The sequence below is a fragment of the Phyllobates terribilis genome, unplaced genomic scaffold (genome assembly GCF_046119375.1).
Source record: "Phyllobates terribilis strain yellow unplaced genomic scaffold, ASM4611937v1 Scaffold_5__5_contigs__length_657084704, whole genome shotgun sequence".
Lineage (NCBI taxonomy): Eukaryota > Metazoa > Chordata > Amphibia > Anura > Dendrobatidae > Phyllobates > Phyllobates terribilis.
Window position 1 is genome coordinate 233,034,070 of NW_027362765.1, and position 22,166 is coordinate 233,056,235.

Below are 22,166 nucleotides of genomic sequence, written 5' to 3' on the forward strand. Positions count from 1 at the left end.
TCCAATTTGTTAGCGGACACCATTGTGTAGTGCATGTCAGGTTGGTGTGCGGTGTGGTATATTGTAGTGCATACACCACACACACACACACACACACACACAATCTCATATACACTACAACACACACACCAACCTGACATAGCCTCCTCAGCTGAGTACGCCCTTGACTGGGATGAGCGGGACGGGCGGGACATTTTGTGTGCTTTGTACGTGTGTGTAAAAAAAAAAAAAAAAAAAAAAAAATCAAAACTTTATTATAGTGTGAGTGTACGTGTGTGTGCTTGGTGTAACCTTCTGCAGTCACGTGTGGGGGCGGGGCGGTCAGGAGTACGGGGCCGGTCAGGCGTAGGAGGGGGCTGAGGAGATGGAGGAGCCAGCAGCAGCAGCAAGGGGGGTGATCACTGGGGCAGGAGCCGGCAGCAGCAAGGGGGGGTAGGAGGCCGGCAGCATCGGGGGGTGATTACTGGGGCAGAAAGGGGAGCAGGAGCCGGCAGGAGCAGGGGTGTGATCACTGGGTTTGCGGGGGAAGGATGATCACTGGGATGGGGGGGTGAACACTGGGAACAGGGGGGGGGGTGAACACTGGGGGAGGGGGTGATTATTGGGAGGTGGGGGGTGATATCACTGGGACTGGGGGATGGTGGGTTTGATCACAGGAGCAGGGCATTTACACTGAGCCTGCTGCTGCTGTGATCACAGTCCACCGGCTGTCAGAAGGAGAGCAGCAGCCGATGGATGAAGACGTGGCAGAGGGAGCGGAGGTCGGGGTGCAGGTATGAAAGTGGAGGGGGGCTGGAGAGGGGGGCGGGGGGGGGGGGGGGCAATACTACCTGCTGATCAGCGGCGGCAGACGCGATCCACAGGGTCCGCAGCAGGGGGTCCGCAGCAGACGATCCAGGGTTGGAAAGGTGCTGGGAGGTTTCAGCCATCCCTCCATATCTGATTGGGGCTAGTATCCATGTGACGCTAGCCCCCCAATCAGATCTGGGGGGAGGGGGGGGGGGGGGGACAGAGGTGACACTCCCCCCAGCCAATGGCTGATGCTGTAAGCATCAGGCCATGCCCAGATTTAAATATTACACCAATTTTCATTGGTGAAATATTTAATTCATACCGATTGGCAGTTTCACTAAAAGTGAAAATGAAACAGCCAATCGGAGGGGTTCCAGGCACAGGGGGGTTAATCCACCCCCCGGGGGGTCGACTTCAGGATGTCCAGTTGCAGTAGCAACTGTGACACCTGAGCGACCCCGCTCGCAGGCGCTGCAGGGGCTCTTTCCCTCCATGTCACAGACGGTGTGACACGGGTCGGGAACGAACTGTTTTCCATGTCACAAACGGTGTGACACGGGTCGGGAAGGGGTTAAGCTGCAGATATATGGTTAATTTGCAGGTTAATAGCATTTTCAATAGTGTCAAGCCGCCTTACTGAAAGCGTAGCTACTAGGAAAAATTTTTAAATCTTGATAGTACTTTACAGGTGCGGTGATACCAATTTTTCTTCAATAGGAAAAAGGATGATGCTGTACCTATTTTGTTACAAAACTATTTAAAAACACTGGTTGTAATCAGGGCTGTGGAGTCAGAAAGTCGGTATAAAATGGATCAACTCCTAAAATATATAATAAATTGGGTACAGTAGTTCAATGCAGTTTGTGGGGAATATTTTTTCATAAGAATTTGGGAAAGTTTTGAAATGTCCTATAAATGTCTGTCCTATTCCTGATCTAAGGGTCTAGACTTTTAGCTGAGATGAATCTGTGCTACAGTAAATTTATCACTTAAACATGAGCCATCTATGAGGGAGTCGGACTCGTGGAGTCGGAGAAATTGAGGAGTCGGAGGTTTGGTTTACCGACTCCACATCCCTGGTTGTAATGTAATTTGTGTTTGATGCATCTGCACTAAATAGTCGAAGTTGGTGAAGTGAAAAAAGATAGACAAATTAAATTTATGGAATCAAGTAACTAAAAATTGGAATGTGCATATGTATTTATCTCTTTTGCTATGAAGCCCCTAAAAATTTCTGGTTCAAGCAATTCCCTTCATAAGTCACATGCTTAGTGAAAGGAAGTCCACCTGTGCGCAATCTAAGTGTCACATGGTCTGTCAGTATATACACACCTTTTCTGAAAGGCCACTGAGGCTGCAAGAGGCACCACTATCCAAACACCATGAAGACCAAAGAGATCTGCAAACAAGTCAAGGACAAAGTTGTTGAGAAGTTCAAGTCAGGGTTGGGTTATAAAAAAAATATCCCAATCTGTGATGATCTCCCAGAGCACCATCAAATTCATGGTCATCAAATGGATAGAACATAGTACAACAACAAACCTGCCAAGAGAGGGCCTTCCACCAAAGTGCTCAGCCCGGGCAAAGAGCTTCAGAGCAGCAGCAGAGAGACCAAAGGAAACCCTGAAGGAGATGCAGAGTTCCCAAGCAAGACTGGAGTATCTGTCCATACAACCACAATAAGAAGTATACTCCAATAGAGGTGGCCTTTATGGAAGAGTGGGCAGAAAAAAGCCTTTACTTACACACAAAAACTAAGTTTTGAGTTTGCCAAAATACATGTGGGAGACTCCCCAAATGTATGAAGTTGCTGTGGTCAGATGAGACCAAAATTGAACTTTTTGGCCACCAAAGTAAACACTACGTCTGGCGCCAAATCAACACAGCTCATCACCCCAAGAACACTGTTCCCACAGTGAAACATGGTGATGGTAGCACCATGCTGTGGGGATGTTTTTCGGCAACAGGGACAGGGAAAATGGTCAGAATCAAAAGGGAAGATGGATGGTGCGAAATACAGGGATATTCTTGAGCAAAACAAGTTTTTCAGTCAGTGATTTGAGACTGGGATGGAGGTTCACCTTCCTACAAGACAATGACCCAAAGCATACTGCTAAAGAAACACTCGAGTGGTTTAAGGTGGAAACGTGGAAATGTTGGAGTGCCCTAGTCAAAGCCCAGATCGTAATACAATTGAGAATCAGTAGTCAGACTATGAGATTGCTGTTCACCAGAAAAAAAAAAAAAAACTTGAAGGAGCTGGAGCAGTTTTGCCTTAAGGAATAGGCAAAAATACCAGTGGCAAGATGTGGAAAAGCTCAGAGACTTATCCAAAGCGACTTGCAGTTGTAATTGCTGCAAAAGGAGGCTCTGCAAAAGTACCGACTTTAGGGGGTGAATAGTTATGCACACTGAAGTTTTCAGTTATTTTGTATACTTTTGATTTTTAAACATCTAAAAGGGACTTTAAAGAAAAAAAAAAAAAAAAAAAAAAAAAGTTTTGCAGTATATAGCGAAAACTACGGATCACCTACGAGACTCTATTTCAGAAAAGACTACAATGACAGTTACAGGAGCCATCAGCAGGCCCCAGGCTGCCATAACAAATCTGATTCCCCACAATACCGTTGGGAGTCATTTCAATGCCAGTCAATGACAGACATGAGCAAGCTCTGACTGCTTCTGTTGCAGGATGCTGGCTGTGCAAAACAGCTAGCATTTGCAAGGTATGGTGTGGGCTGTTTCGGAGCTCACTACACACACCTGCCACGACCCTATTATATAAAATTTCTGTTGTGGTCGCTGGAGGATTAAATAACTTGTGTACCAGGGAAACTTGTTTCATTAAGTCTGCTATGGTTCGTACAATTTGAAGTATTGGCTGAGCATATTGGAAAATGTACCAGTTATGTTGTAAAAATGCAAGAGCAAAAATAGAACCTCAAAAATATATCACTGCATTCAGTAAGAATTCTAAAGAGACTACAGATTGCCTTACCTAATATACTCCCTTTATAATGGCGACCTTTTTCACCCGCCACAGCAGCATCAGCATCTTCTATACGCTCATACTGGACAAATCCATAACGACGGAACATGGTGAGAGCTGGAAAATTAGTAATTGTTACAGCAAATAGAGAGAAAAAAAATTCGCTCCACTGAAATGCCCTTAATGCAAATTGTCAAGAAGGGTTTGTTTTTTTTACTAGATTAACTCCATGAAGAACTGCCTATTTGGGCCTCCAAAAAGTGATTTAAAAGCAAGGAAATAAAAAAAAAAAAAAAAAAGAGAAAGCCAAAAGCTACAAAACTTCAGACTCACCTATTGATTCACCTGCCGTACCAGTATTGTGTCTCCAGCAGTCTTACTTGTCCTGCAGTGGCGATTTGTTATACCGGGGCACATGACCACTTCAGCCAATGAGTTACTTTAATAGTGACATTGCATGTACAGCACTAGACCGCAGAGGTCAGCGTTTGGCAGCAACCATTGAGTGTGCATTCATGGTTCCATCTGCAGAACCAGTGAAAGACTTGCAGAGACCATTGGAGTGACTTTTCTCAAACAGCAATGTGAGCAGAAGATTTTTTTTATTTATTTATTTTTTAAACTATGTTCCCTGCTTTCAGTACATAGACATTCAAGAATTTGCTCTTTCATTGTCAGACTCTTAGGGTATGTGCACACGGTCAGGAGCCGAAGCGGGTATGATGCTGCGTGTTATGCAGTGTCAAACCCGCAGCGGCCAGATGTTACAGCATAATGGATGGGATTTGTAGAAATCCCATGTTCACTATGTGTCTCCGTGCACCTGCGGATCACCCGCGGACACGGACATGCGGAGCATCTTTCCAGACCACAGCATGTTAAATTCTCTTGCGGCGTCACTAGTCTCCGCAAGAGAAATTAGACCACTACAATGTATTGAATGCGGTGAATCCGTATGGGTCAATGAACACATGCGGATTCACCCGAGTTCATATAATGCAGCGCTTTGGACAAAGTATACGGTGCTCAAAGCGCTGCCTGTACAGATCGTGTGCACATACCCCTAAGAGCCAAAATTTTTCTACATTTCCATTGACTTACTGTGGTTGTATGAGGGCTTGTTTTAGCAGGATAAGTTGAGAAGTTTTTTTTTCCCTTTTAATAATTCAAATTTTTAATGGAAGGGATTTTTTTTTTCAAATGAATATTTATGCCATACAATTTTAGTTTTTATTGTCCCCCTGGGGACTTACTTGACTTGAGGCAGTGAAACATGGTCTTTACCGCTTTGGAATACACAGCATTTTAGCCCGTCAATAGTGCAGGCAACCCATGGCAGATGGTAAACTGTGGTACACCACAAACACAATGGTGGCAATGGTCAAACACAAAGGATGGCAAATATCAAACAGATGGGAGTCCAGCTAAAAGTAGCAAAATTCTTTCATTAATATTTGCTCAAATACAAAAAGATTTTCTTTAGCAAAGCGTAAAATAAAAAAAAATCCCCCATTCACCAAAAGATAAATTTTATTCAAAACTAATTTACAATTACAACCTGATGCCATTAAATTAAAACAAAGTAATACTAACCACTGATTTTTCCGTATTTGGAAAACAAGTCTTGCATATCTTGATAGCTCATTACTTCTGTAGGTAAATTGCCAATAAAAATTCTTCTGTCCAAATCTTTTTGATCATCACTGTCAGTTCTGTTCCTGGAAGGACTAGGAAGCTTGTTCTTCCTCCGGCGAGGCATATTTGACAAATCCCAATGGAACTTTGCAGGAAAAAAAAATGGCCAGGCACAGATTTTTAAAAATATGTTGTTTTTTTTTCGCCAGCATTATCACAAAATAGCCGTTAATTTTATTTTTTGTTTGTTTTAACAACAGAAATCACTAATTTTAAACTGACAATGCAATATCCAAACTACTTGATATAGAATCTTGATAGTCTTAAATAAAAAAGCTGCCAAAGATGAAAAGCATTGAAAACAAAACTGGTTTAGTAAAATTTATTATACAAGTTTAAGTCAACAACATACAGTGGAAAAAGTAGTAAAATAATCCTACATGCATCAATAGAAGCCAAACTGAAAGCCTCCATCAGCCTATTTCTATGCATGTTTGTTCACCTGGTTCCTCACAAAAAAAAAAAATAAAAAAAATAAAGGCGGTTTGTATACTTGAATAAAAGTAAGCCTTCTAAAAAAGCAACTAAACAAGCAATTGAATTCCATGCGCAAAAGGTTTCATTTTTAAGAGGCTTTCAAAACTTGCCCAAAAGGTTCTCCAGCCTAAACCAAGAAAAGAATCAGTGTATAAGACGATTTGGAAGGAAAAACAATAGACATTTTCCAAAATATGTGGAAATGTTTGCCCTCTTTTTCTAGAATTTGCACAGGAAAAAGATCATTCTCCTAAAACGCTAGCAAGAACAGTTTTTAGGAACCAGTGTCACCCATGCATTAATACTTAGTTTGATTCCATGAAGAGGTTGCTTGAGCAAATCTCTAAACCCTGCCTGTCACTGGCAAAATAATCAGGGGCTCCTATATTGAGAGAGGTTATGCTTAAATGGAGTTCCCCACCTTTCACAAGGAAATAAAACACATTATACATCGTGAAACACTGTGCTTAACTTGGCCATGATATGAGGACTGTCCTCATCTGAAGTTTTCATGAACTTTAGAAGCTACATTATAAACCATAACAAAGGGCATTGCTTTCCTTCGGTCACTGCTTAAAAATATTAGAACCTTGAAGGATTTTTTTTTCTTTTTTTAAATACATATAGCAAAAAGTGTTCCTCTCTCTCGACATAGGCTAGGTCAGAGTATGCACTAGGCCTTAGTAACTGTGTTGAGCATAAGTGCATTGCTCCATTCACTGTAGCCTCCAGTAATGTTTTGTCAAATAAAAGGCGCTCAAACCCAGGGTTTTTTTTTTGTAACTTTCATTTTCACTGGCTACAGTTAGTTCTTTAGTACTTCGAGCCCTAGTTCCAAATTACAATTGTTCCTACTCTCCAAGGAGAAAAAGCCATCCACTAAACCTCATGTTTAGCAGCACCCAACTAAAATACCTCCTAGGTGCAAGTTGTACCCTTTCAGCACACCTCATAGCCAAGTCCACTGCACCCTGGTGCATGTTTATACCTTGGGCACTATCTCTTTGGCAATGTTTAGTATAAGGCCTGTGATGATGACAACAATCATTCATATAAATGTTACATATATGCGCGGTCACAAAAATTGCACATGCCCTATAGGTAATGGACATTGTGCTGGCACCTAATAAAACATTTTATGCACCTTGTGTTTCATACATGCCAAATTCCGCCAGCATGATCTGATGCTTATGGTTGATTTATATTTTGGACCCATTAATGTATCACATGCAGGGGTAACCTGGCCTAATAGGTTTTAGATGTATTGTACATGTGATCTACAATGAAAGACGCAAAAGTGCAGCATAGGGCTTATCTGGAAAAAGAAAACTACAAAACGAAACAAGCGGTACTTTTCTATCATACTAGGGCTAAAGGACACTAACCCACGACACAGATCGCAACAGCAAATTGCACGTTTTTAGTCATGAGACTTTTATGAGAACTACTGTGACTCGACATGCCGCTATGTAGCCCCAGTATCATCCATACATTACTGAGCCATTACCATTTCTACACCAGGTGACATTGGTTTCATAGGTTACACATAATCCCCTCAAATGGAACATAGTGTTACACATCCAGATGCTTAGCAGGCAAGTAAAAAATTGCAATGTTTGTTTAGGGTGTGCGCACACATCTTTAAGACACCAGAAAACCTGATGAGGTTTCTCTAGGCGAAGCTGCTTCAGCCCACTTTTCTTTTCTATAGCTTAAACTATAAGTAGCGAGCGACTTCCTAGAGTGTGCATACTATTTCATTAAACTTTTTCACGGATTCCAAACCCTGAAGCGGTTAAAAGTAGTAACAAAAGACTAAACATGTGGACAGCAATGTCATTTTTACATTGCAGATCATAGTTTTTCATTTTTTTTTTAGATTGGTGTGGGGCACTTTTTCAAGTGGGTTCCAGACACACATAACCACTTACACCCCCTCCCCCAATCTACATTTTATTTTGGAAAAAAACAAGCTGTACTTGACTCACCCTCTGCTGGTTCGGCATGGCACCCGGTGTCTGTTAGTAATTGTCTGCAGCACTGAAGCTAGTAAGGGTACGTGCACAATATCAATAGCCGCTGCGGGGTTGACACTACGTGCTTATGCAGCATCAAACCCTCAGCGGCCACATGTTACAGTGTAGTGGACAGGATTTGTAGAAATCCCATGTCCACTATGTGTCTCCATGCACCTGCGGCTCGTCTTTCCAGACCGCAGCATGTCAATTTCTCTTGCGGAGTCGCTAGTCTCACCAGCATTCATACAACACAGCGCTTTGGACGCAGCATAAAGTATGCTGTGTCCAAAGATCGGCCCGTCCGGATCATGTGCAAATACCCTAAGAGTTCAGCAGCTCTTCTTAACCCCTTCAGCCCCCCAGCCTGTTTTCACATTCCTGACCAGGCCAATTTTTTCATTCTGACCAGTGTCACTTTATGAGTTAATAACTCTGGAATGTTTCAACAGATCCCACTGATTGAGAGTTTTTTCGTGAGATGTCGTATTTCAAGTTCTTGGAAAAATTTTGGTTAATATTTTTTGCGTTTATTTATGAAAATGTCGAAAATTTTTACCAAAATTTCAAGATGTTGCAATTTACAAACTTTAAAAATTGTTATGCTCTTAAAACAAGATAGTTATAGCAGACAACATTTACAAAAGCAATCTTTTTTTTTTTCTAGGACCACATCCCTTTTGAACTGACTGAGGGCGCTATAGGACAGAAAATACCCAAAAGGGATACCATTTTAAAAACTGCACCCCTCAAAGTGTTCATCTCCAAGCAGTTTATTAACTTTTTTTTTAGGTGCTTCACAGGAATTCAAGCAATGTGAAAGGTAAAAATGAACATTTTAATATTTCCCACAAAAACGTTCATTTTCCCTCAAATTTTGCATTTTCATAAGGGTAACAAGAGAAAATGAACTGTACAGTTTGTTGTGCAGTTTCTCGAGTACACAGATAGCCCATATGTGGGGGAAAACTACTGTTTGGGTGCACAACAAAGCTGAGGAGCACAATTTGACTTTTGGAGAGCAAAATTGGCTGGAATATATAGCGGCAGGGCTGTGGACTCGGTAAGCCAAACCTCTGACTCAAACTCCTCAATTTCCATGACTCCGACTCCCTCATACATGGCTCATGTTTATTGATAAATTTACTGTAGCAAAATGGTAACATCAGGCTTTTAATAATTATTATGATAAAATATATCTAAATAGCTGAATTATTGTATGTTCTATTCATTGGAATACAACTTTAGAACAAAAAAACTTTTGCATATTTACAATTTATTATACACTAGCTGTACCCGACCACGCGTTGCTGTGGCAAGTTCTACACCGATTGCTTTGAAATTTTGACACAGTCAGGTGTCACAATGGAGCCGGTCATGTCAGGGATTGCTAGTTATGCAATTCCCTAGTACAGAGGGAAGGTGTCAGGAGGGGGGGGCAGAGGTGAAGGCAGTGGCCGGCAGAGGAGGAGGGGGTGATCAGCTTGACATGTCCCGGGCCGGTACCGGCCAGATCACAGCGCCGCTCCTGCCGTTGGCACAGTGGGATTTGAACTCGCTCGCTATACGCCCACTGCTGAGAGGCTCGGGTCCAGCTTAGCGCCCAGAGCCGAGGCTGTGGCCTGCGCCTCTCCGTGCAGCCTCCCCCTCTCCTTCCCTCCCCAGCTTGTTGTCGCGCAGTCAGAAATAAGACTCACCTGCCGGAGAATAAGAAGCCGCAGCGGTGCCGGAGAGCAGAGGTGGAGGCCTCTCAGGTGATGGTGGTGATGAGCAGCAGCGTCTTTCGGCCTCGAACAGACGGTCTTGTCATTCCTCCCCAACCCCCACGAAGGACACAAAAGAAGCAGAGCACAGGCAGCGGCTGGGGCGAATGAAGGAGAGGGAGAAGGGTTTATGAATGAGATGTCACTAAGCGGGGGGTGGGAGAGAATGCCAGGCTGCCGGGGAGAAGCAGCCTGGGACTAAGCTCGTAACAACCCCCTCTCGCTGTTGCTTTTAAGTCCAACAGCTGGTATATAAAAACATGCGTGTATTCAAATGCAACGTTGTGTCAAAATTTCAAAGCAATCGGTGAAGAACTATCGTAGATTTAAGATTGTGAACAAACGAACATTTATATAGACTATGCAGTAAGTGGAAAAAAAAAAAAGTTTTCAACAAAAACGTACTGAATAACATTTGTGCAGTCTATGAATTTGTTCTGAGAAATAGTATCGCCTCCATCAAATCTTCCTTCCTAGAGGACCTCAAATCTGACCTAATTATTTTAAGGCTAGAGAACAACCTCTCTACACTAACTTGGGTTGGTGGCAAAGCAGTAACCACATGGGCAACATCTCTAAATTTCAGGGTATAAAGGAATTGCCTCATGCACAGTCAGTTTTGATGAATGATTGAACTCTTCTACTTCTTTGAGAGCAAGTGAAAAATTTTGTAATTCCACAATTGCCCCTTTTCCAGCAAGTCTCCTCAAGATGGAATCAATTTTAGAGGTTCTGGCAGCAATAGCCAATTTCCTCACTTTGCTAATCAGAATTGCAGAGTGTCCATCTTGCAGACTATCTTATTGCCAGCTGCAGCGTGTGCACAACACAGCGAATGTGAGAGGCGTGAAGCAGCTTCAACAAGAATATCTAATTGTAAAGAATCATTTTGCTGTTCTTCTGTACTGATATCTGTTTGCTCCTCCCTTATGGGAACAGGACTGTGGCCTTCCATCTCCAACATACTGAATCTGAAATGTTCTTATAGCTGCTGTTCACCTTCATTATTCTCATTCATCAGTTTAATTATACTTATGTTTGAAGCATTATCAGTTATAATGGCAAGAACCTGTTCTTTTTTGTTCTTAACCCTGCTTTCCTGTTCACTCCAGCAGTTCTGAGATGAGTGCAGGCTTTTTTTCCCCCTTATCGGTAGAGGAGGAGCTTCACTACTTATGTACATAAACTGCAGCACAGATTCATCTCAGCTAAAAGTCCAGACCCTTAAATCAGGAATAGGACAGACATTTATAGGACATTTCAGAACTTTCTCAAATTCTTATGAAAAAAATATTCACAAACTGCATTGAACTACTGTACCCAATTTATTATATAGTTTAGGAGTCAGTCCATTTTATACCGACTGCACCAAAATAGACACAGACTACGACTCCACAGCCCTGGATAGAGGATGCCTTGCAGAGTTTACAGAGCCCCTGATGTGAAAGGTTTCCACTGCTTATCACACAAGTGACCCCATTTTGGAAACTATATCACTCAAAGAACTCATCTAGAGGTGTGGTGAGAACCTTGAACCTGCAAGTACATCATATAAATTTTATAACGTTGAGCCGTGAAAATAAAAGCATCATCTTATTCCCACAAAAATGTTGCTTTAGCCCCAAATTATTTTTTTCCACAAGGGTAACAGGAGAAAACGTACCACACAATTTGTTGTGCAATTTCTCCTGAGTACACAGATACCCCATATGTGAGGGAAAACACTGGGCGTACGGCAGGGCTTGAAAGTGAAGGAGCACTATTTGATTTTTGAAGGGCAAATGGGGTCTGGAATAAATAGACAACATGTCACATTTGCAGAGCCCCTGATGTGACTAAACAGTGGAAACACCCCACAAGTGACCCCCATTATGGAAACTACACCCCTCAAGGAACTTATCTAGGTGATGTGGGGACCACATGGGGAGACTCTGAACATCATTTTTCTTCCAGCAGGTTTTAAATTTCAGTGTAGGGACTTGCAACTATGAGGACCCTTGACGTAGGTTGCACACTTGCGTATTCTGGCCAAAATATTGACAGATATCTCATGTAAAACATTTTATAATTTTTCATCTTTTTATTACACATTTTTATGAAGGATGCAGCCACCCCCTTTATTGTTGGCTGGGTGTACTGGGTTGCACTAATACAGTACTGGTTAGCTTGCCTGACCTAATATTATGGGCAACATCAATAGGCTGTATGCCAGACACTGCATCACACTGTTGACTTAACATCAGAACTGCAGACAAGAGCAGGCACTTGAAGCAGCGACAGAGACTCAGCACTGAACCAAAGGAGAGCGAGTAAAGCAGTGTCAGGAGACATGGGTTTTCCCAAACCAAAAAATCCCTCTAATCCCTTTAAGACCTTGGACATATGGATACGTCATATCTTTAATGCGGCACCGCGACCACAGTTGTAGTGATTGCATTAAGGTGCCAGCGCCATCTTGAAGCCGGGCACATGGAGTCCTCGTCCCGAGAGGTAGCGACTCCCCCACACAACTACGCAATTCTGAATAGACAATCGCAGTGTTTCAAGCAATCAGATGTCGAAGTCAATCCTATGATCAGTGAGGTAAGAGTAGCAAGCATGGACTGGAACCTAGCAACCACGGCGTCACCAGGGCCAGCTCTGATTGGTGCGATCGACTATTACATAGATCGCACCAATCAAAGCACAGTCACCATCTGAACTCGCAGTAACCGACCTGTACGTCCTCATTCTAGATGCGGGTATGTACAGTGCGGCCTTGTGGTGCGACAGACTTTTTGAAGCCTGTGCATCACTGCCGGTGTTCATGCTCCTACTCTTGAAGAAGAAAGAAGTTTCTGATCCCTGCCTGATCTTTCCTAATCTACCCTAATTCCCCTCCCCCTTTGCCGCCAAGCACCGATCAGTACTTGATTGCTCTATTTTTGGCAGTTCTTTTTCGTGTGTCCTGCAGCCGCCGAGCATTGACCAGTGATGCAAATCACTGTTCAACGTCAGTGCTTGATGTTTTCCAGGACTTTTTTTTGTTCCCTCCACCCCCTTGCACCACCTCCATGCGTGCATCCTGCAGCTGCCAAGCGTTGATCAGTGACAAATCGACGATCTGCACTCATGCTCACTGTTTTCCACAACTTTTTTTTTTTTTTTTTCACTATTTTTTTTCTCCACCCTCACCAGACCGCTGATCACATGAGTGATCAACCTCCGGCTGTTGCTTTTTATTTATATCTTTTTCTTTCTAGAGTAGTTTTTTTCCCCCCTTTCTGAATAATAATAACAATAAAAAAAAAAAAGTTTACACATACCTGAATAAAATTTGGTGATCACACAAACACCACATACATAAAAAAAATGTCCCACTCGTCCCAATCACTGTATTCAGCGGAGAAGGCAAACACCTTCCTTACCTCAGACACTGATAGTGTGAAAGAGGTTCCCACCTTCCTTTATGTTTCTGACTCCTCTAGTGATACCAAACCGCCACGCAGACGCCCCAGAACAGAAACTTGAACCAGCGCCCATCGTTACTGACCCCCTATGAACCTCACCCCCCGAAGATTAAGAGCCACTGATTCTTGATTTTGTGGCGCAATCAGGAAGCAAATTTGACACCACCGGCCTCACAGAAACAGACTTTCAAAGTCTTTTTTTCTGAGGATTTTGTAAACCTCATGGTGGCCCCCAAACAAATTTGTACGCACAGCAATTTTTGACACAAAATCACCCTTCGTCATTTTTTAGCTGGACTCCTGTAGACAGTAGAAATAATGACGTTTTGGGGCCTGGTCCTTCACATGGGGATAGTGAAGAAGCCAGAACTTCGACAATATTGGAGTGTTGATGTTTTATACAACACTCCAGTGTTCTGTATGGCCATGACCTGTAAATGTTTTGAGGCCATCCAAAGTTTTTTGCATTACAACGATAATGCAAGGGGACCTCCCTGAGATGATCCCAACTTTAACAGTCTTTTCAAAGTTCGGCCGGTCATTGATCACTTCAGTAACAAGTTTGCTGAGATGTACATGTCCCAAAAGGACATCTGCGTGGATGAGTCACTAATCCATTTCAAGTGGAGGCTCAAATTCTGGCAATACCTGCTCAGTAAGAGAGCCAGGTACGAAACTAAGCTCTACAAACTGAGTGTACCTCAGGGTACACGACAAGTTTAAGGTTGATAAAGGGAAGGACTCCAGGATTGAGCCCCCTGAATGCCCCCTTGTCCTGGCAGTGAGTGGGAAAAGTGTGTGGAATTTTGTGTACCCATTGCTGGATCAAGGTTATCACCTCTACGTGGATAACTTTTATACCAGCATCCCACTCTTCAAGTCCCTTTCTGAGCAGCCTGCGGTACTGTTCACAAAAATTAGAGAGACCTCCCTAAGACGCTAATGGGGCAGCTGCCCAGAAAGGGTGAGAGCAGAGCCCAATGTAGCGACAACATGTTGGTGGTCAAGTACAATGACAAGAGGGATGTCCTTTTCTTGACCACCATACATGGTGATGGCAGTACCTCCACACAGGGCCACAAACCACACTGTGTCCTGGGATACAACAAGAACACGGGGCGACTTGATCTCTCTGATCAAGTCCTTCAGCCATACAGTGCCATGAGGAAAGCCAAGGTGCAGTACAAGAAGCTGGCCGTGCCCATTGTACAGATGGCAATGCACAACGCTTTCGTGCTATCACGATGTGCAGGCCAGATAGGTACGTCGTACCTTCAGTTCCAGAAGGTAGTGATAAAGGCCCTAATCTTTGGAGATCAGGAAGGAGCGGGCCCTAGTACTTCCGGAACCAAAGGTGCTTGTATCGCACCAGGCCAAGATTTCCCCGGGGAGGTCCCTTAAAACGCACCAAAAAAAAAAAATAATAAAAAAATAAAAAATAAAAAGGACAACACTTATCAATGCGACACCTGCCCTGACAAACCTGGCCTGTGTATAAAAGAATGCTCAAACTGTACCACACATCCATGGACTACTAAATTAATTTCTGACTTCCACAACTCGTATGCCAACCTGACGTACAATACACTACGTACATATAGCAACCTGATGCACTCTACACACCTTACTTATGCCACTACATTACAAAATTCACATACCAGGAAACAGTAGATCAGTTCCAAAATGGGGTCACTTGTGGGGCAATTCCACAGTTTAGGCACATCAAAAGCTCTCCAAACAAGACATGAAGTCCGCAGACCATTCCATCAAAGCCTGCATTCCAAAAAAAAAAAAAAAAAAATCAATCCTTCCCTTCTATGCGCCCAAACAGTGGTTTTCCCCCCACATATGGTATCAGCGTACTCAGGAGAAATTGCACAACAGATTCTGAGGTCCATTTTTCCGGCTACCCTAGTGAAAATAAAAAAATTTGGGGCTAAATGACGTCGGTGGTCCCGTGACCTGTCACATGACTAAATGACGTCATGGCAGGTCCTGTCACACCACCGCGACCCATACAACAGACCGGACGCAGCGGAGAAAACACCGGGGGCCATCAGAAGGCAAGTATAATCTTTCTTTTTTACCATTTTTATTCTTTTTTTAAACTATTAACTTGGTCACACATGCAAAAACGCTTGACAAACTTCTACCAGGCAGGAAAAATGCATGTAAAATCCGCATGCGTTTTTTCCGGCCAGGGAGATGCGGAAAAAACCTGCAGCATTTCTGCATCGTGGGCACATAGCCTTAATCCATAAACAACTAATTTCCGCTTTTAAATGCAGAAGTCCAAAAGGTATAATGTGCCATCGAGGATTGAAGGGTTGAGACTTATCAGACTCAGTTACCATGTCCAGCAGTTACTTCTGATTTTGGATCATAAAATTGAAATAAAATATTTTAGTTAAACTTCATTTAAATGTGAACTGAAGTTTCATTACATTTTTCAGTCATCCTCTTTCCAGTTTGCATTTTTTTTTTTTTTATCCAGCCAAAAAACGGTTGCCTGTCTACCTTTTTTGTCCGTCCACCCAAAAAAACTTACATGACTTGTGCATGCCCGGAATACTGAAGTTGTTTAGACATCTCTACAGGAAAGACTGATCTGACGCAAAACAGAAACCCAAATGTCTGGTCTGTTTTTTTTCTCAAAAAGACGGAACTGTTCAAATAACAAACTTTGCTCTCCGGTTTACATCTGTTTTTGTTTGGTATAGTTCTAGATTATTATTTATTTTTATTTTTTATAAAATACTGGCTCTTACAAATGGATGACAACTGGACACATGAAGAGAGCCTGATAATGATGAGACACAGGGTTGTGTCAGGACTGGAGGGATTGCCCCTAAGTAAAACCCATAAAAGAGCAGCCTAAATTCCAGACAGATAATGAAGGTATGGTCTACTGTAGTGCAAAAGTAACATTAGCGAACATTTCCACACCTCAAAATTATTTGTCATTGGGGAAAACGAAACAAAACAAAAAAAAAACAAAACACACAGGACAACCCCTTTAAAGGGAACCTGACATCACGATTTAAAATAATGGTATGGTCATTGCGATCGTTTTTATACAGATTTAATAGTTACTTATAGGGAGGAAATCTGCATCCAGTTTCTTGTTTAATTCACGTTAGAAGTTTTGGTGCAACATACTCTTCGTGCATCAGGCGGGACTGTAGGTAGGGTTTTCAGCTCTGCCACGGCCCCTCTGTGTTTGTACGACCCTCCTTTTTCAAAGTTTGCGCTATTCATCTCCCAGTGGTCTTCTGACAAATGGCAACGGGGGCAGCATATGCACAGATTCAGACCTCGACTCAATGACGAGCCAAGATCTCAATCTGCGTATGCGCCGCCACCGGCATCATTTTGCTGAAGACCTGCGGATATCAATCTGTGCATATGTCGCCCCTCGCGCCATTTTGCTGAGGGCACTGGTAAATGAATGTACATAAGTGCCACCAGCGGCATAGACTGAGCTAGCGCAAACTTTAAAAAGGAGGCTTGTACAAATGCAGAGGGGTAAGTGTAGAGCTAAAAACCCTAATCACAGTCCCGCCACAATGCACGACTGGATATTGCACCAAAACTTTTAAAGAAGAAACAGGATGCAGACTTCTTCCCTACATGCATCTATTAAACCGGTATAAAAGCACCATTATGGCCATACCTTTATTTTAACATACTAAATCGTGATGACAGGTTCCCTTTAAAATCCTGGCTGCCTACCCATTGAAGACCTGGGGGATGCCCTCAGAGGTGGTCCAGCCACAGACTTGGCTGATGGAATGGGATGTGTGAATCGATTCGCACCAACTGTATTAGCAACCAGGTTTCTGCTTTCAAAGGGTTGATAAAAATGCAGAACACAATTTGTTGCTATGAACAACAACTCCCTATATCTTTTAGTGGACTGATGACTACGTAATAGTGCAAAATGCCACGACACTCACTGAAAGGTTTTTGATACACCATCTGAGAACAGCATGATGTAGGGGCAGAAACCCTGATTCCAGCGATGTATCACTTACTGGCCTGCTTGCTCTAGTTGACAAAAATCACTGTTTTCTCTGCTGCAGTTCGACTAGTTCTCTGAACACAGAGCTCTGTATAACCCTGCCCACACCACTGATTGGCAGCTTTCTGTGTACACTGTGCATAGGCAGAAAGCTGCCAATCAGTGGTGGGGCAGGTAATACAGAGCTCATGAATATGAAGGGCTACATGACAGGTTTACTAGCCCTCTAGTGATAATTTCCTGCTCATAAAAAGGCAATTTTATAAAAACTGCAGCAAGTCCTGTAAGTGACATATCACTGGAATTAGGGTCTCTGTTGCTAAATCATGCTGCTCTCAGATTAGGTAGCAAAAACTTGGTAACAGATTGCATATTTAAAAGGAATTTTAGTTTTATTGATAAGTCAGAATACGGAAATAAAAAGGACAGCCAACCCCTTGGTCTGTCCCAGACCTTGATTTCTGCCTGTCCTATAGCTCATAGAAGACACAGTAACAGTCAGAACCTATTTACTGTATCTGCTATGAACCATATGACAATCTGGAACAGACCAAAAATGTTAGCTGTCCTTTATTTCCACATGCTGACTTATTAATAAAGCTTAAAAAGGCAGTGTTATCAGAAAATAGCCTATTGTTAAATGGTTTTGTATTACATGTAATTTTAAAACATTTTTGGCAATTATTTTTTTTCTTCATATTACAATATTTAAAAAAAAAACAAAAAAACAATTATCCTGGAATTATCACACTGGGGCTTTTTTTTTTTTTTTTTAAACCCTCACACTTCCTGTTTTCACAGGAAGAGTTTACAAGTTTGAACATCAGAGGCAGGATTACAATGACAGATAACAGCCTCTATACACAGCATCCACCAATCATAATAGGAGAAGTCACAGCGGACCCTGCTCACAATGACCTTTGTGAAGGCTCATCATCTGACAATACAAAAGATAGGGTCAAGGTCCACCATTGTAGCTATGTACATGTTCTACTTCCTGAAAAATTAGGAAGAGTCTAAAAAAAACAAAGAAAAAAAAAAAAAAACAAACAGTGGCCAGTGTGAAAATTATAAAAAAAATTTCTTTAACCCCTCCATGACCTTGAAATTTTGTGCTTTCGTTTTTTCCTCCCCAGCGCCACAACTTTTATATTTTTCCGTCAATAGAGCCGTATGAGCAGGGCTGTGGAGTCGGTAAGCTAAACCTCCGACTCCTCAATCTCCATGACACTGACTCAAACAGCGACTCCACGACTCCCTCATATTTAAGTGATAAATTTACTGTAGCACAGATTCATCTCAGCTAAAAGTCTAGACCCTGAGATCAGGAATAGGACATTTCATAACTTTCCCAAATTCTTATGAAAAAAATATTCCCCACAAACTGCATTGAACTACTGTACCCAATCTATTATATATTTTAGGAGTCGGAGTTGGTCCATTTTATACCGACTCCACCAAAATGGGCTGCGACTCCACAGCCCTGCGTATGAGGGCTTGTTTGTTCACAGAACAAACTGTACTTTTGAATGAGACCATGGATTTTACCACAGTGTACTGGAAAAAAATTCCAAGTACGGTGAAATTGCAAAAAAAAAAAATGCAATTCCACAATTGTTTTTTTTATTTAACAAGTTCACTATATGGTAAAACTGACCTGGCAATTCTCTAACTCAGTATGAGTACGCAGACACCAAACATGTTAAGGTTTGTTCTTTTTTTATTTAAGTGGTAAAAAAAAAAAATATATATATTATATATCACACACACACAGAAATTTGTCAGAAAAGGGGAGGACTTTTTTTTGTGTGGCTTGAGCTTGATGCCATTTTGGGATACACATGATGTTTTGATCGCCTCTCATTGCAATGTGGCAAAAAAAAAAAAAAAAAATTTATTCTGGCGTTTTTTTTTTTTCTCTCGTTACGCTGTCAGGTCCCCCATGCCCTACAACCCAGCAACATTCACATGTGTATGAGTGAACTCCCTGCCTAACCAGCCCTGTGTAACGTTGAGTGAAAACAAGGTATAAAATAAAACATTTATAATGTCCCCACGATGGGGCGTTATTTGCCCCGGACTAGTCCGTCCTCTTTCTAGGTTATCACGCTCCTGTGGGCGTGATAACATAATTTGCACGAGCGACATCATCACAGCTCATGCAAATGTCGTGCATGCGTGTCGCTCATGACCGGAAGCCATCTTTTGAAATTCCGGTCATGCGGAGTGCGCCTCTGAAGAGTACACCTGGCTTCCGGTCACGAGCATCGCATATGCACGACGAGGACGCCGCTCATGCAAATTATGTTATCACACCCACAGGGGCTAACTAGTTGGGGTAACTAAAGCCCCATCGACGAGTCAAAGCCCTCATTAGCATACAAACAGGGACATTATAAATGCTTTTTTTATACTTTGTTTTCACTCAGTAATGTTATTCAGGGCTGGTTAGGCAGGGAATTTATTCATACATAGGTGAATGCTGCTGGGTTGGAGAGCATGGGGGGACCAGACAGGCTCGCTTTAACCGATTGGATTAATTCTTTTTATATTTTGGATAGATCAGACATTTCAGAAGATAGCGATACCAAATGTGTATTTTTTTAATTTTAAAGAGAACCTGTCATCACGATTTAACCTGTTAAAGTAAAAGGTATGGCCATAATGCCCTGTTATACTGATTTAATGGATTCCTGTAGTGAGAAAATCAGTAGCCTAGTTCCTGTATAATTCACCTTAGAAGTTTTGTGCAATAGCCTCTTCGTGCATCGGGGTGGGCCTGTGGGTATGGTCTTCGACTCTGCTGTCGCCTTTCTGCATTTGTAGGAGTCTCCTTTGCCGCAGGCGTCGCTTGTGCACATTCATGTCCCTGCATACTCCAGCAAAATGGCGGCACACGTTCAGATTAACCTCTGGTGGTCTGTAGCAAAATGTTGCCAGTGGTTGCGCATGAGTAAAATGGGATATCGGCTCAATGACGAGCCGAGATCTCAATCTACGCATGCAGCACCATTTTGCTGTAAACTGCCAGAGGTTCACAGGAGCATCGGAATGCAGACCCCCCGGCTTCCATGACAACCTATCGGCGTCCCGCGTTCACGTGACAGGGCACCAATGGACGGGATTAATGGCGTGCTTCCGACCGGCGTGTGTTAAATCCCGCTGTTAGTGACTGACAACAGTGGATGGAGCTCCGATCCATCCGCGGCTGTTACAAGGCAGTTGATGGGTAATTAAATCAGCCATCAAGTGCGGGGAAAGATGTGGGCTCTGCAAGTAAGCCCACATCAAGTGCAGGGACACGACCTTTGACGCAAATGTATGTCAAATGTCGTGAAGGGGCTAATACAGATTGTGATAGTTTTTGTTGCATAACATTGCAAAATTAAAACAAAAATACATTCAAATAAAAAAAAAAACCTGATTTAAACAATATGTGATTTATAGAGGACATTACCTTTAAAAGGGAAAAACTAAGAAACAAGTATCAAAGCTCCTAGGCCATCTAATATAGGCAAACAGGTCATAGAAAGTTGAATAAATTGAGACCTGTTATCTGATATATTATTCCCGCAAAATCCACGGTTTTCTTAATATGTAAATGTGGTGTTAAAGGGAATCTGCCACCAGGTTTTTGCTATGTAATCTGAGAGAACCATAAAGTAGGAGCACAGACCTTTGTCCAAGTGATGTGTCACTTAATGGGCTGTGTTTTGTTGTTCCAATAAAGTAGGTATTAGACCTACCGGTAATAGGGTTTCCAGGAGTCCCTCATGACAGCACCATCAGGAGGTCGTCCTTCATATCCTTGATAGGGACAGGAAACACACAAGAGGTTAAAAGGCCCCTCCCTCCACCCTCACTCCAGTGATTTTCCAAGTACCACACCAGGATGGATGCAACTCTATTTTATTTGCCTTTCAACAATCTATGTTAATTTCACATAGCCGTTTAGGAATATTTAGGGAGGGAATATAATGGGTGCTGTCATGAGGGACTCCTGGAAACCCTATTACTGGTAGGTCTAATGCCTACTTTCCAGGACGTCCCTCCTGACAGCACCATCAGAATACCAGAGTATACATCTAGGTTTGATTCTATGAGAGGCTCGAAGGGTTTGTTGCATAGGCTCTTTAGGACCATATTCAAGTCCCATGGTGGGATATGGGTTTTAATTGTTGGTCTTAACCTTGTTGTAGCCTTAATAAATCTTTCTACCCATGGATGGTGAGCTAGTGGGTAATCCATGAAAGCACTCAATGCAGCGATTTGTACTTTTAATGTGCTGGGCCTTAGAATTCTTGTAGACAGGGTTTGAAAAAGGTCTAAAATTTTGGGGAAGTCTGGAACGGAACTCTCAGATGCTGTTTGGTACCGTAAACAGAATCTCTTCCAGATTTTTGTATAGCTAGCCGATGTTACCGGTTTCCTACTATTTTGCATGGTTGAGATTACTGCGTCTGATAGGCCTCTAGATCACAGGATCTGCCTTTCAGGGTCCATGCCGAAAGCTGGAGAAATTTCACATCGGGATGGAATATCGGGCCCTGAAACCCGAAGTCCTGCCTCTCCGGAAGGATTATTGGATCCTCCAGGGACATTTTCTTCAGTAAGGGGAACCAACTTCTCTTGGGCCAGAAAGGTAGGATTATCACCCTGGCTCGGTCTTCCTGAATCTTCTTTAGCACCCACGGTATCAAGGGTATAGGAGGGAATGCATATGCTAGATTCATGTTCCATTTCTGAGATAACACATCTATCCCTTCTGGTCTGTCTTCTGGATTGAGGGAGAATTTTCCTGCCTTTGTGTTTTTCCGAGTAGCGAAAAGATCCCATTTGGGAATGTCCCATCGATGTGTTACCTGACAAAACACCTCCCAGTTCAATTCCCATTCTGACTGTAGAACAGTTTCTCGACTAAGGAAGTCTGCTACTGTATTTTGAGAGCCTTTTAGATGTACTGCA

General features: G+C 42.6%; 1 protein-coding gene across 3 annotated transcripts in view; it reads right to left on the reverse strand.

The window, feature by feature from the left end:
• NCOA5 (nuclear receptor coactivator 5) overlaps nt 1-22,166 on the reverse strand; it is a 72,114-nt gene that overhangs the window by 42,376 nt on the left and 7,572 nt on the right. Inside the window, exons 2-3 of one of the 3 annotated variants that reach the window (XM_073683908.1) lie at nt 5,375-5,561; nt 3,791-3,898 (exon numbers count right to left, since the gene is read on the reverse strand). The exons of 1 other annotated variant lie outside the window; for it this stretch is intronic. In XM_073683908.1, the coding sequence (XP_073540009.1) occupies nt 3,791-3,898; nt 5,375-5,540 (274 nt within the window). In that variant the 5' untranslated portion in view covers nt 5,541-5,561. The remainder of the gene's footprint in view (nt 1-3,790; nt 3,899-5,374; nt 5,562-22,166) is intronic. One more of the 3 variants, XM_073683909.1, reaches the window with a different exon arrangement.